General features: G+C 38.2%; 1 protein-coding gene across 1 annotated transcript in view; it reads right to left on the bottom strand.

Moving 5' to 3' along the window:
• Nucleotides 1–13,122, bottom strand: part of LOC138707932 (uncharacterized) — a 49,106-nt gene that overhangs the window by 17,572 nt on the left and 18,412 nt on the right. Inside the window, exon 2 of the mRNA XM_069838001.1 lies at nucleotides 3,289–3,531. Within this exon, the coding sequence (XP_069694102.1) occupies nucleotides 3,289–3,531 (243 nt within the window). The remainder of the gene's footprint in view (nucleotides 1–3,288; nucleotides 3,532–13,122) is intronic.

The raw sequence follows: 13,122 nt of genomic DNA, 5'->3' as shown, positions 1-13,122 counted from the left end.
TGGCTCGCCGTAGTTTTCGTAAAGTCTCACAATAACGATTTGCATTGATCGTAGTGCCTTTTGGTATGAAATCCAGCAAAAGAACACCTTTGCGATCCCAAAAAGACAATAGCCATGACTTTTTGTGTTGAGAGAGTCTGTTTGAATTTTCTCGGTTTCTTGGGTGATGAGGGATGATGCCACTGACGTGATTGGCGCTTGGTCTCTGGGGTGTTGTGAGACACCCAGGTCTCATCACCAGTCACAATTTGATCAAGAAAGGCGTCTCCATCTGTGTAATATCGCATCAAGAATGTCAATGCTGAGGCCATTCTCTGAGTTTTGTGTTGGTCACTCAGTTGCCGTGGAACCCATCGTGCACAGATTTTGTGGTAGCCAAGATGTTGCGACACAATTTCACCAAGCAAAGAATGAGAAATGTCAAGAAAGGCAATATGCAATTCGTCGAGTGATGTGCGCCTGTCTTTCAAGATTCTGTCGTTCACTTTAGTCTTCAGGTCTTCTGTGATGAGTGATGGGCGTCCGGGTCGAGTTTCATCGTGGACATTTGTTCGCCCATTGTTGAACATTTCGCACCATTTTCTCACATTTCTTTCATTCATTACAGTATCACCATACACTTCTTTCAATTGCCGGTAAATTTCTGCAGGTTTCAAATGTCGGGCATTCAAAAATCGAATCACACTCCTCACCTCACAGTCGGCGGGATTATCAATCACGTCGTTCATTTTGCAGTAACACAAAATGCACAATGGCGACTTGTTGCAACCAGTACTCACAACATTATGAGAACACATGTTAAGGAAGCCAGTTGACCTTCAAACAAGGAAGGGGAGTCAGCTGCGCGGCGGGTATGCGCGAACGGTCGTTATTTCCTGGATCCCCCTGGTATATTTGCCACACCGTTAAACATTGTCATGTCGTAGCTCCTATGATAATAAATCAAACGCACTGTAATTCAGCAAATAATTGAGCGGAAAATAACGTTCTCGTGTGCTTTCTGCGAACGCCAACGAAAGAGCCAAAAGGGCGGGCGATTATATTAAGTATTTATCGAGCCTTCTTTATCACAAGACGAACACGTTTAAATGTAGCCGACCTGCAACGTGATTGGCTGCCGGAAATAAGAGCGACGGGACTATAAAGTATGGGACACTAAGAATAGACGTAGAGCGTTGAAAGAAAATCACAAAAAATACTCGGTTCTCAGGAGAACTTGGTGTTCAACAAATAAAATACATCGCCACATTAAGACGCTTAGAAAATCATATAGGCTATATCTGTACCTCATAAATTAATGTCAATTAAACAGGCTCAACGCAGAGTAGATATCTGTCATCAGCTCATGGCTAAACCCATCGATGATAGATTTATCAGGAGAACTGTCGCAGATGATGGAAAATGGATACATTACCTCCCGAAGTGTTGCTGAACTGTATGGGCTACCTAGTTCCGTGATGCCACATAACGCACTGCGCTTATTCCTGCATAGACGCCATTTTGATACTGAACTGTACTATACTACAGTGCTGCATATAAGGAAAGAAAACTTTATGAAACGGACAATATAGTGCTAATTGTATCAGCTTCTTTTGTTTCTGGCTAAGTGGAAGAGAAGGTCTGATGGCCTTAACTTCGCCAGAATAAATAAATATTATTACTAAAATATTTTATAGTGCCTCAATTATTATTTTTCTATCTAACATAGTTTTTAAGTTACAATTGAAAAGTGATCAAAAATGCGTTTAGTCCATTTTTATGAAAGGATTGGGTTAGTTTTTTGCTAGACAGAACATTTTATAAGCGAAAAAAAAATCTTCTCAATGATACCGAAGCAATGGATGCATATTTAAATTTAGCAATAATAGCCATACTGATTTCCTTAGGGAGAACTACAACTTCCCAATTTATCACATTTCTACTGTCTGCTCGAGTGCTCAACAAAACCAGACATTTTCCAGGAATTTCTTCATTCCTACAACTGAACTATTACAGGACATTCGAACAAAACCCACCTCATAACATTGAAAACTTTATCTTTGACTGCTACACGAAAATTTAAAAATGTATAGGCTAAGTAACAATAGAAATAGGCAATTTTAGGCTCTAAAACTTAAAAAAATAGATCTCAATGGGCAAAATAGGTATTTTTAGACACCATAAAGCCGCTTTCAAACGTTCCTATTATATATAACATGTGGAGATATTTAACTAGTTATACAGGGACATCACTTTATTTTTACCAACATTTTTAACATTAACCTGGCTATACTCGGAAACACTGTTGCCCCCTTCCATTACAGGAGTTTGATGTTACTAGTGCAATATGTAAACAAATCATTTTACTAGGTATAGGAGGTGAGAAAAGTAGTGTATCCATTTATGTTGTAGGGGAATACGATATTACGATTTTCAGTTTGATCATCACTTTTACGGAATTTATCAAAATACAGTAGAGTAGTAACATTTTTTTTCAAAAACTCAACTTTTCAGGCGGCTATGTTCGTTATGTAATGTCTACTTTATTTAGCATATTAATTATTGATGTTGTCATAGAATATAGAGAGTGCATTTAAATTGAGGGGGTCATAAGTAACGGGCTGTAAGTGCACTTAAGTTACTTTTGAGAAAATGGGGTTTAAATATTTAAGCTTTCGTAAAATCGGTGAAATTTTTTATTTAAATTTTAATGTGTAATGCGATTAAAATATCCCTTTGCCACTAAAATTTTATATACTTTAGCTTACACTGGTTGCACTTAACTCATGTTATTACAAATGTCACTAGCATTCCTTTGCTTCTAGCCACTTCAATTCAAAAAAAGCTAATCTGAATTTTTTAACAAGTTGCTGAAATGGTTGCCGTTCATTACAATGCAGGCTTCAATTCAGTACGCATATTATTAAAAACATTTTGAAGCATATTCTCTGAAATTGAATTTATCGTTTCTTGAATATAATTATTAGTACGATATTATTAATATAGGTTCTTTCTTCTATAGACAACGCAATCATATTTATGAAACACACTATACACTGCAGTGTTTACTTCACTGATTAAAGACTTCGAATGCAACAGCGGCCGTAAGTTTCTGTGTCTGACGGGAGCAAGGACATTAGTGAAGGGGTGAGAGTGAAGTACATTCAGAAATGCAGGTACAATAAAAATGCAAGTAAAAATAAAATGATGTCCCTGTAGTTTATCCCTACAGGAAAAAAATAGGCATTTAACCTAAAATACGAGGTCTATACAGTATATGACCAATATGAAAGTGTTATTACTGCTTACCTTCGTATCTTCTCGAGTACGACAGAATGGGGTAGTCCATGAAGTCAGGCTTCGGGGAGCGGAACCTGACCACGGGGTGGTACGGCAGGTAGCGCTTGCGGGTGTCCCCGGACCAGGTGCGCAGGTGCCTGCGGGCGGGGTGCCACGCCGGCCACGACGAGCCGGACAGCTCCGCCCCTCTCCGAGCTATCACCGAGTTCTCGGGCTCCTCCAGCGGGGGCACTTCGTACAGCTGCAATACTTCTGTCAAACATAACAGTTCACTCACTGAACTTACATTCGTCTCCGTTCTTGATAGAATGTGCATTGTAACATTAATGACCGGATTTTTACTTCCGATATCGTCAGGTTGAGTGATCACGGCGGAGACGGTAAATTGCCTCTACAGGTAAAAAATTACGTAAATTGCCTCCACAGGTAAAACAATTACGTAAATTGCCTCCTGTTCCCATGAGCTGCGGTACGTAATTTTCCTCCTATTTACATTAGCTTACTGAACATAAATTCTCTCGTGTTTGCATGAGTTATAGTACGTAAATTGTCTCCTGTTCATATGAACTACAGTACTTAAATTGTCTCCTATGTACATGACCTACGGCACGTAAATTTCCTCCTGTTTACATGAGCTACGGCACGTAAATTGCCTCCTGTTTACATGAGCTTACGGTACGTAAATTGCCTCCAGTTCCCATGAGCTGCGGTACGTAATTTTCCTCCTATTTACATTAGCTTACGGTACATAAATTCTGTCGTGTTTGCATGAGCTATAGTACGTACATTGCCTCCTGTTCATATGAACTACAGTACTTAAATTGCCTTCTGTGTACATGACCTACGACACGTAAATATGCTTCCCGTTTACATGAGCTAAGGTACGTAAATTGCCTCCTGTTTACATGAGCTAAGTTACGTAAATTGCCTTCTGTTTACATGTCCTACGGTACGTAATTTTAGATGAAGAACATGGAGAACAATTTTTTATTTTATAAAGAACTTCATTTCACCCTTTTGATTTGATTACCTGGTTGGGTTTTTCCGAGGTTTTCCCCAACCAAAAGGCAAATGCCGGATAATCTTCTGGAGAATCCTCGGACCTCACCTCATCATTGTAGAAAATTAATAAATTGTAAAACTGTAAAATTTGTAAAATATTGTAAAAATTTGTAAAAATTGTAATTGTAATATTGTACATTTTTTACTTGTTCCATATCTTAAAGCTTCATTGCTCATGTAAGATCTATGGAATATAATGAATGAATGAATGAATGAATGAACGAATGAATGAATGAATGAATGAATGAATGAAAAGAGCGTACTTTGTCCACTTTTCTTTTTCAAACAACGAGTTGTGTATGCTGTGTGGAGTGGGATTCCTTGCAGTTTAATGCTATGAAACAAACAGTGATAGTGTGAACAGTCCAAATGGTTTCATAAATAAAATACTACAAGGAATTTAGAGATACCGTGATATTTGTTAAATTAAAGCTAGGTGTGTATATCACGAAGTTCGAAACTACTAAAGACCGAATATAAGAATGTCCTGCGTCAACTATTGTTCCGAATTTATACGCAGATAAGCTTGAGAGCATGGTCTTGTAAGTATAACAGAAAGGAATCATATATACATTTGCCCTTTGCTAATAATTAGGTCATTGCAGCACAAGATGGAAAAGATGCACACTATATGTGAAATCAGCTATTCTTAATGGAATACCGAAAATGGAGTTTAAATAGGCTATTAATTAAAAAATTACACACCTTAAGATGAACAATGTTTGATATTTGTGTTGATTTAAGGAAAGGGATTAAAGTCAAACTTCGTAATTTCCAAAAGAATTGGTCATGGCAAGAAGGTGATAAGGAAACTAAAACTCACTCCTAAAGAGTACAAATATCAACGTGATAAAACGATAAAGATAATATCACATTCAATTTGACTTCAGTGCATTCTGTTTTATCAGATTACAGATTCCTGTACTACCGCAATTTATGAAACTAAAAAATCCTTTATCGTATGGATACATCCTCTTGTTTCAAGTTGTAAATTATAGCCTACACCATTGTAATTTACCGAAATCGAACATTTTCTCAACAGTATCGATGTATCTATCTGTTCTGTCGTTTAATATGCCTTTTTTATTTTGTGTAGGCTAGAACTTTTTGAGTTTATTATTTTGGGAGGGGGGGAATGCTTAGAAAATAACTGTTTGTTTTAAGATTTCCTTTACTTTTTTAATACGAATTTCGATATCATCGCAAAGCAGCAGTCCACACCTGTGGAGTAACGGTTAGCGCGTCTAGCCGCGAAACCCGGTGGCCCGGGTTCGAGTCCCGGTCGGGCCAAGTTACCTGGTTGAAGTTTTTACCGGGGTTTTCCCTCAACCCGATAGAGCAAATGCTGGGTAACTTTCGATGTTTGGCCTCGGACTCATTTCACCGGCATTATCACCTTCATCTCAGTCAGACGCTAAATAGCCTAAGATGTTGATAAAGCGTTGTAAAATAACCTAATAAAAAAGCAAAGCAGCAGTATCGGATATGATCGAAATTGCAGATTTCCCGATCAAGCGAAAGACATTTATTTCTCTTTTCTCAACAGAAATTTATTTTATCATAAATGTTCAAAATCATTCATTTCTAGAACCTCCCAATGTATTCACTCCCATGACAACACTCCGTTAATGCACTTCTGAACCATAATTCGTTAATAACTTGAAACAGTAGTTGTTTCATTTCGTGAAACACGACGGAGTTGTTTCACATGACGTCACAAGTGGGTGGTGCTGTGTAGGATGCTGCGATACGCCGAGCTGTGTTGTGCGGAGGATTGTTATGCACTGCCAGAGGAGGAAGTGTGTGGATATTCCATTAAGTGCTTGTTGCCTAGTGCCAGATAGCCCTCCATTAATCTCATTAAAACAAAATATGATATATTGCCCACTTTCTTATTACGAGCCAGATGTTTCTACAAGAATATACACAGATGGCTGAGAACCAGACTCTTCCAAGTCTATTTTATCACATTTTTCAGGAGAGCTACATTAAGTTCCTGGCAATATCATAACTAGTTCTGTAACAGAAGTACCATTACCTAATAGTTGCGTAATAGAAGTATCATTACCTAACTAGTTGCGTAATGCATGTGTTTACAACATTTTTTGTGATGTAAAGTCCACATTACATAATCGAAGTGGATAATAGCTGTTTGTGCAATAAGTTGTGAAATGGTAGCATTTCAAGCACGAGAAGTGAAGATTGATACGACTGATCCCCACGTGCAATCGACTTAAGCAGTCGACCATTAATACGACAGAACCGATAGAACTGTTTAACTTCTATCTTACTTAAACGTATCAAATTCTAAATGTTTATCAAATTACCACGCAACTACATACGACTGATCCCTGTGTACAATCGACTTCAGCAGTCGATCATTAACACGAGAGAACCGATAGAACTGTTTAACTTCTATCTTACTTAAACGTATCAAATTCTAAATGTTTATCAAATTACCACGCAACTACATACGACTAATCCCTGTGTACAATCGACTTCAGCAGTCGATCATTAACACGAGAGAACCGATAGAACTGTTTAACTTCTATCTTACTTAAACGTATCAAATTCTAAATGTTTATCAAATTACCACGCAACTACATACGACTGGTCCCTGTGTACAATCGACTTCAGCAGTCGATCATTAACACGAGAGAACCGATAGAACTGTTTAACTTCTATCTTACTTAAACGTATCAAATTCTAAATGTTTATCAAATTACCACGCAACTACATACGACTGGTCCCTGTGTACAATCGACTTCAGCAGTCGATCATTAACACGAGAGAACCGATAGAACTGTTTAACTTCTATCTTACTTAAACGTATCAAATTCTAAATGTTTATCAAATTACCACGCAACTACATACGACTGATCCCTGTGTACAATCGACTTCAGCAGTCGATCATTAACACGAGATAACCGATAGAACTGTTTAACTTCTATCTTACTTAAACGTATCAAATTCTAAATGTTTATCAAATTACCACGCAACTACATACGACTGATCCCTGTGTACAATCGACTTCAGCAGTCGATCATTAACACGAGATAACCGATAGAACTGTTTAACTTCTATCTTACTTAAACGTATCAAATTCTAAATGTTTATCAAATTACCACGCAACTACATACGACTGATCCCTGTGTACAATCGACTTCAGCAGTCGATCATTAACACGAGATAACCGATAGAACTGTTTAACTTCTATCTTACTTAAACGTATCAAATTCTAAATGTTTATCAAATTACCACGCAACTACATACGACTGGTCCCTGTGTACAATCGACTTCAGCAGTCGATCATTAACACGAGAGAACCGATAGAACTGTTTAACTTCTATCTTACTTAAACGTATCAAATTCTAAATGTTTATCAAATTACCACGCAACTACATACGACTGATCCCTGTGTACAATCGACTTCAGCAGTCGATCATTAACACGAGATAACCGATAGAACTGTTTAACTTCTATCTTACTTAAACGTATCAAATTCTAAATGTTTATCAAATTACCACGCAACTACATACGACTGGTCCCTGTGTACAATCGACTTCAGCAGTCGATCATTAACACGAGAGAACCGATAGAACTGTTTAACTTCTATCTTACTTAAACGTATCAAATTCTAAATGTTTATCAAATTACCACGCAACTACATACGACTGATCCCTGTGTACAATCGACTTCAGCAGTCGATCATTAACACGAGAGAACCGATAGAACTGTTTAACTTCTATCTTACTTAAACGTATCAAATTCTAAATGTTTATCAAATTACCACGCAACTACATACGACTGATCCCTGTGTACAATCGACTTCAGCAGTCGATCATTAACACGAGATAACCGATAGAACTGTTTAACTTCTATCTTACTTAAACGTATCAAATTCTAAATGTTTATCAAATTACCACGCAACTACATACGACTGGTCCCTGTGTACAATCGACTTCAGCAGTCGATCATTAACACGAGAGAACCGATAGAACTGTTTAACTTCTATCTTACTTAAACGTATCAAATTCTAAATGTTTATCAAATTACCACGCAACTACATACGACTGATCCCTGTGTACAATCGACTTCAGCAGTCGATCATTAACACGAGATAACCGATAGAACTGTTTAACTTCTATCTTACTTAAACGTATCAAATTCTAAATGTTTATCAAATTACCACGCAACTACATACGACTGGTCCCTGTGTACAATCGACTTCAGCAGTCGATCATTAACACGAGAGAACCGATAGAACTGTTTAACTTCTATCTTACTTAAACGTATCAAATTCTAAATGTTTATCAAATTACCACGCAACTACATACGACTGATCCCTGTGTACAATCGACTTCAGCAGTCGATCATTAACACGAGAGAACCGATAGAACTGTTTAACTTCTATCTTACTTAAACGTATCAAATTCTAAATGTTTATCAAATTACCACGCAACTACATACGACTGATCCCTGTGTACAATCGACTTCAGCAGTCGATCATTAACACGAGAGAACCGATAGAACTGTTTAACTTCTATCTTACTTAAACGTATCAGATTCTAAATGTTTATCAAATTACCACGCAACTACATACGACTGATCCTTGGGTACAATCGACTTCAGCAGTCGATCATTAACACGAGAGAACCGATAGAACTGTTTAACTTCTATCTTACTTAAACGTATCAAATTCTAAATGTTTATCAAATTACCACGCAACTACATACGACTGGTCCCTGTGTACAATCGACTTCAGCAGTCGATCATTAACACGAGAGAACCGATAGAACTGTTTAACTTCTATCTTACTTAAACGTATCAAATTCTAAATGTTTATCAAATTACCACGCAACTACATACGACTGATCCCTGTGTACAATCGACTTCAGCAGTCGATCATTAACACGAGAGAACCGATAGAACTGTTTAACTTCTATCTTACTTAAACGTATCAAATTCTAAATGTTTATCAAATTACCACGCAACTACATACGACTGGTCCCTGTGTACAATCGACTTCAGCAGTCGATCATTAACACGAGAGAACCGATAGAACTGTTTAACTTCTATCTTACTTAAACGTATCAAATTCTAAATGTTTATCAAATTACCACGCAACTACATACGACTGGTCCCTGTGTACAATCGACTTCAGCAGTCGATCATTAACACGAGAGAACCGATAGAACTGTTTAACTTCTATCTTACTTAAACGTATCAAATTCTAAATGTTTATCAAATTACCACGCAACTACATACGACTGATCCCTGTGTACAATCGACTTCAGCAGTCGATCATTAACACGAGAGAACCGATAGAACTGTTTAACTTCTATCTTACTTAAACGTATCAAATTCTAAATGTTTATCAAATTACCACGCAACTACATACGACTGGTCCCTGTGTACAATCGACTTCAGCAGTCGATCATTAACACGAGAGAACCGATAGAACTGTTTAACTTCTATCTTACTTAAACGTATCAAATTCTAAATGTTTATCAAATTACCACGCAACTACATACGACTGATCCCTGTGTACAATCGACTTCAGCAGTCGATCATTAACACGAGAGAACCGATAGAACTGTTTAACTTCTATCTTACTTAAACGTACAAAATTCTAAATGTTTATCAAATTACCACGTAACTACATACGACTAATCCCTGTGTACAATCGACTTCAGCAGTCGATCATTAACACGAGAGAACCGATAGAACTGTTTAACTTCTATCTTACTTAAACGTATCAAATTCTAAATGTTTATCAAATTACCACGCAACTACATACGACTGATCCCTGTGTACAATCGACTTCAGCAGTCGATCATTAACAAGAGAGAACCGATAGAACTGTTTAACTTCTATCTTACTTAAACGTATCAAATTCTAAATGTTTATCAAATTACCACGCAACTACATACGACTGATCCCTGTGTACAATCGACTTCAGCAGTCGATCATTAACACGAGAGAACCGATAGAACTGTTTAACTTCTATCTTACTTAAACGTATCAAATTCTAAATGTTTATCAAATTACCACGCAACTACATACGACTGATCCCTGTGTACAATCGACTTCAGCAGTCGATCATTAACACGAGAGAACCGATAGAACTGTTTAACTTCTATCTTACTTAAACGTATAAAATTCTAAATGTTTATCAAATTACCACGCAACTACATACGACTGAATCTTACTTAAACGTGTCAAATTCTAAATGTTTATCGTATTAATATGTAACGACATACGACTGATTCCTGCGTACAATCGATTTCAGCAGTCGACCGTAACAAGAGAGAACTAATAGAACTTATTATATCTTACTTAAACATATCAAATTCTAAATATTTATCATATTACCACGCAACAACATACGACTGACACTTACGTAAACGTATCATATTCTAATAAAATTGTTTATCATATTACCACGTAACTACATAGACTGATTCCTGTGTACAATCGATTTCAGCAGCCGACCATTAACACGAGACAACCGACTGAATGGTTAACTTATTTCTTATTTAAACGTATCAGCACCGGCATTATCACCTTCATTTCATTCAGACGCTAAATAACCTGAGATGTTGATACAGCGTCGTAAAATAACCCAATAAAATAAAATAAAATCAACCGAGGCGAATATGAAGAGGAAAACCCCTTATTATGCCGAAACTGCATTAACAGTCACAGTAGCGTAAGTCGTTACGGCATGTGTCTATTAAACAAGATAACGATAGTAGCTTGAAGTTCGAATCGCCGAGAATCTTCTTTTTTTAATGACAAATTTGCCACAGTATATGTCTCGCAAATCTATATTTATGTGGCGACATATATTATATGTCCAAACTCTAACATAGGCCTATAATAAACCTTCCTCTCTCTACCAAGGAATACTCCTGTCTGTTAATAAAACGTTTTGTCTCGTAATAACGCTTGTAGATGGCAGAGAGAGGTCACTGCCCTGGTTCGCGTAGTTTATTCGGCGTCGATTGCGGCCAGAGAGATTGGAGTCCCATTGTCAACTGCTAAGCGGTGGGCTAAATTTTTTTTATCGAGAATGGTGAAGTTGTGAATCGTCCCATTCCTGTTCGGCCGCGCATCTCTACAAGGGAAGAGGAAGCCATGTTATTGAGAGAAATTGAGAACCACCCCTTTAGAACTGCCTCTCAACTCAAGATGGCGTCCAACTTTCCAGATTCCCCACATACCGTGAGGATACTTCTTAGAGAGGTGGCATACGGTGTCGTCGAGCTGTGAGGAGAGAACATTTGACGATAGAGCACGCCGTGCGCCGTCTAGCGTATGCTACTCTCCGACAGGACTTCCATTGGAGAAATGCCATTCTCTCCGACGAGGTAATGGTCTCCAGTAGCAACGATGGTCCTGCCCTAGTTTATCGTATGAATGGCCACCGATACGACGTAACAGGTCGGGTTGCGTGAGGGTCGCGTGTTGGCGGTGGATGTCATACGATGGGGCAGGACTTCTGGAAAGCATCCACGGTCGGTTTACGGTAAAAGTCTACGAACACATTTTGGAAAATGTAATGATCTCTTCCGCCCGAGAACGATATCCAGAAGGAACACTTTTCTTCCAGCAGAATAATCACCCGGTACACACCGCCAACCGGATTCAAAGATGGTTTACGAGGAGACCTGTTGTCGACCTGGTCGACTGGCCTCCAAAATCACCAGATATGAATACGATTAAAAATTTGTGCGCTGCAGTCAAACGGATCCTACGCTCAAGTTGGGCTGAACAACCACCGTTCGGACACCTGAGGAATTGTGGGACAGAGTTCTAGATGCGTGGGAAGAGGTGGACATTAATTCAGACCTGTTCCATAATCTTGTGGACTCCATGCCGCGCAGAATAAGGGCAGTTGTTGAAGCAGGTGGTTTGTTAAAATGTTAAAAAGTTATGTTTTATTTAACGACGCTCGCAACTGCAGAGGTTATATCAGCGTCGCCGGATGTGGCGGAATTTTGTCCCGCAGGAGTTCTTTTACATGCCAGTAAATCTACTGACATGAGCCTGTCGCATTTAAGCACACTTAAATGCCATCAACCTGGTCCCGGGATCGAACCCGTAACCTTGGGCATAGAAATCCAGCGCTATACCAACTCGCCAGCCAGGTCGACAGGTGGTTTGTGGACGAGATACTAGTTCCCATCTTGTTTAATTATTTATTTATGTTTGATATGCATCCGGTTTTTTTAGGATGTGAAATAAGTATTTTTGTTTATACAGACCAGGTCTCGCCTATTAATAGCCCACAAGTGATGGGCAATAATAATTTTGCAAGGCAGACATAACGAAGTTTATAAACAAATTCTATTTCACATTTAAACTAATAAAGTAATTAAAAACTAAAATAAAATTAATATCGCTGTACCGGGAAGCCAACTCAGAACCTCTGGAACGGATGTCAGACGTTTTACCACTGGACCACACAGCTGACGAGGTTGACTAAATTGTAGATGGATGATTTTCAATGAAGAGCCACAACAGTAATGCCTTGCAGTGCAGTGCGTTTACACGAGTGAACCGCGCGATAGAACTTAGCTTTCGTATCGACCAAGAATCGGCCTATTCTTTTTGCCGTTAAGTGAACAATCGATTTTAGCAGTCGACCATTAACATGAGAGAACCGATAGAACTGGTTTACTTATATCTTACTTAAATCGTCACTGTTGATTATTCTGTTCCTCTATTGATCATGTTGTATCGTTCATTACCATCCATCCAGCGAACTCAAATTGA

This window comes from Periplaneta americana, chromosome 1, assembly GCF_040183065.1.
Source record: "Periplaneta americana isolate PAMFEO1 chromosome 1, P.americana_PAMFEO1_priV1, whole genome shotgun sequence".
NCBI classification, from domain to species: domain Eukaryota; kingdom Metazoa; phylum Arthropoda; class Insecta; order Blattodea; family Blattidae; genus Periplaneta; species Periplaneta americana.
This window is presented reverse-complemented; position numbering and strand designations above follow the sequence as displayed.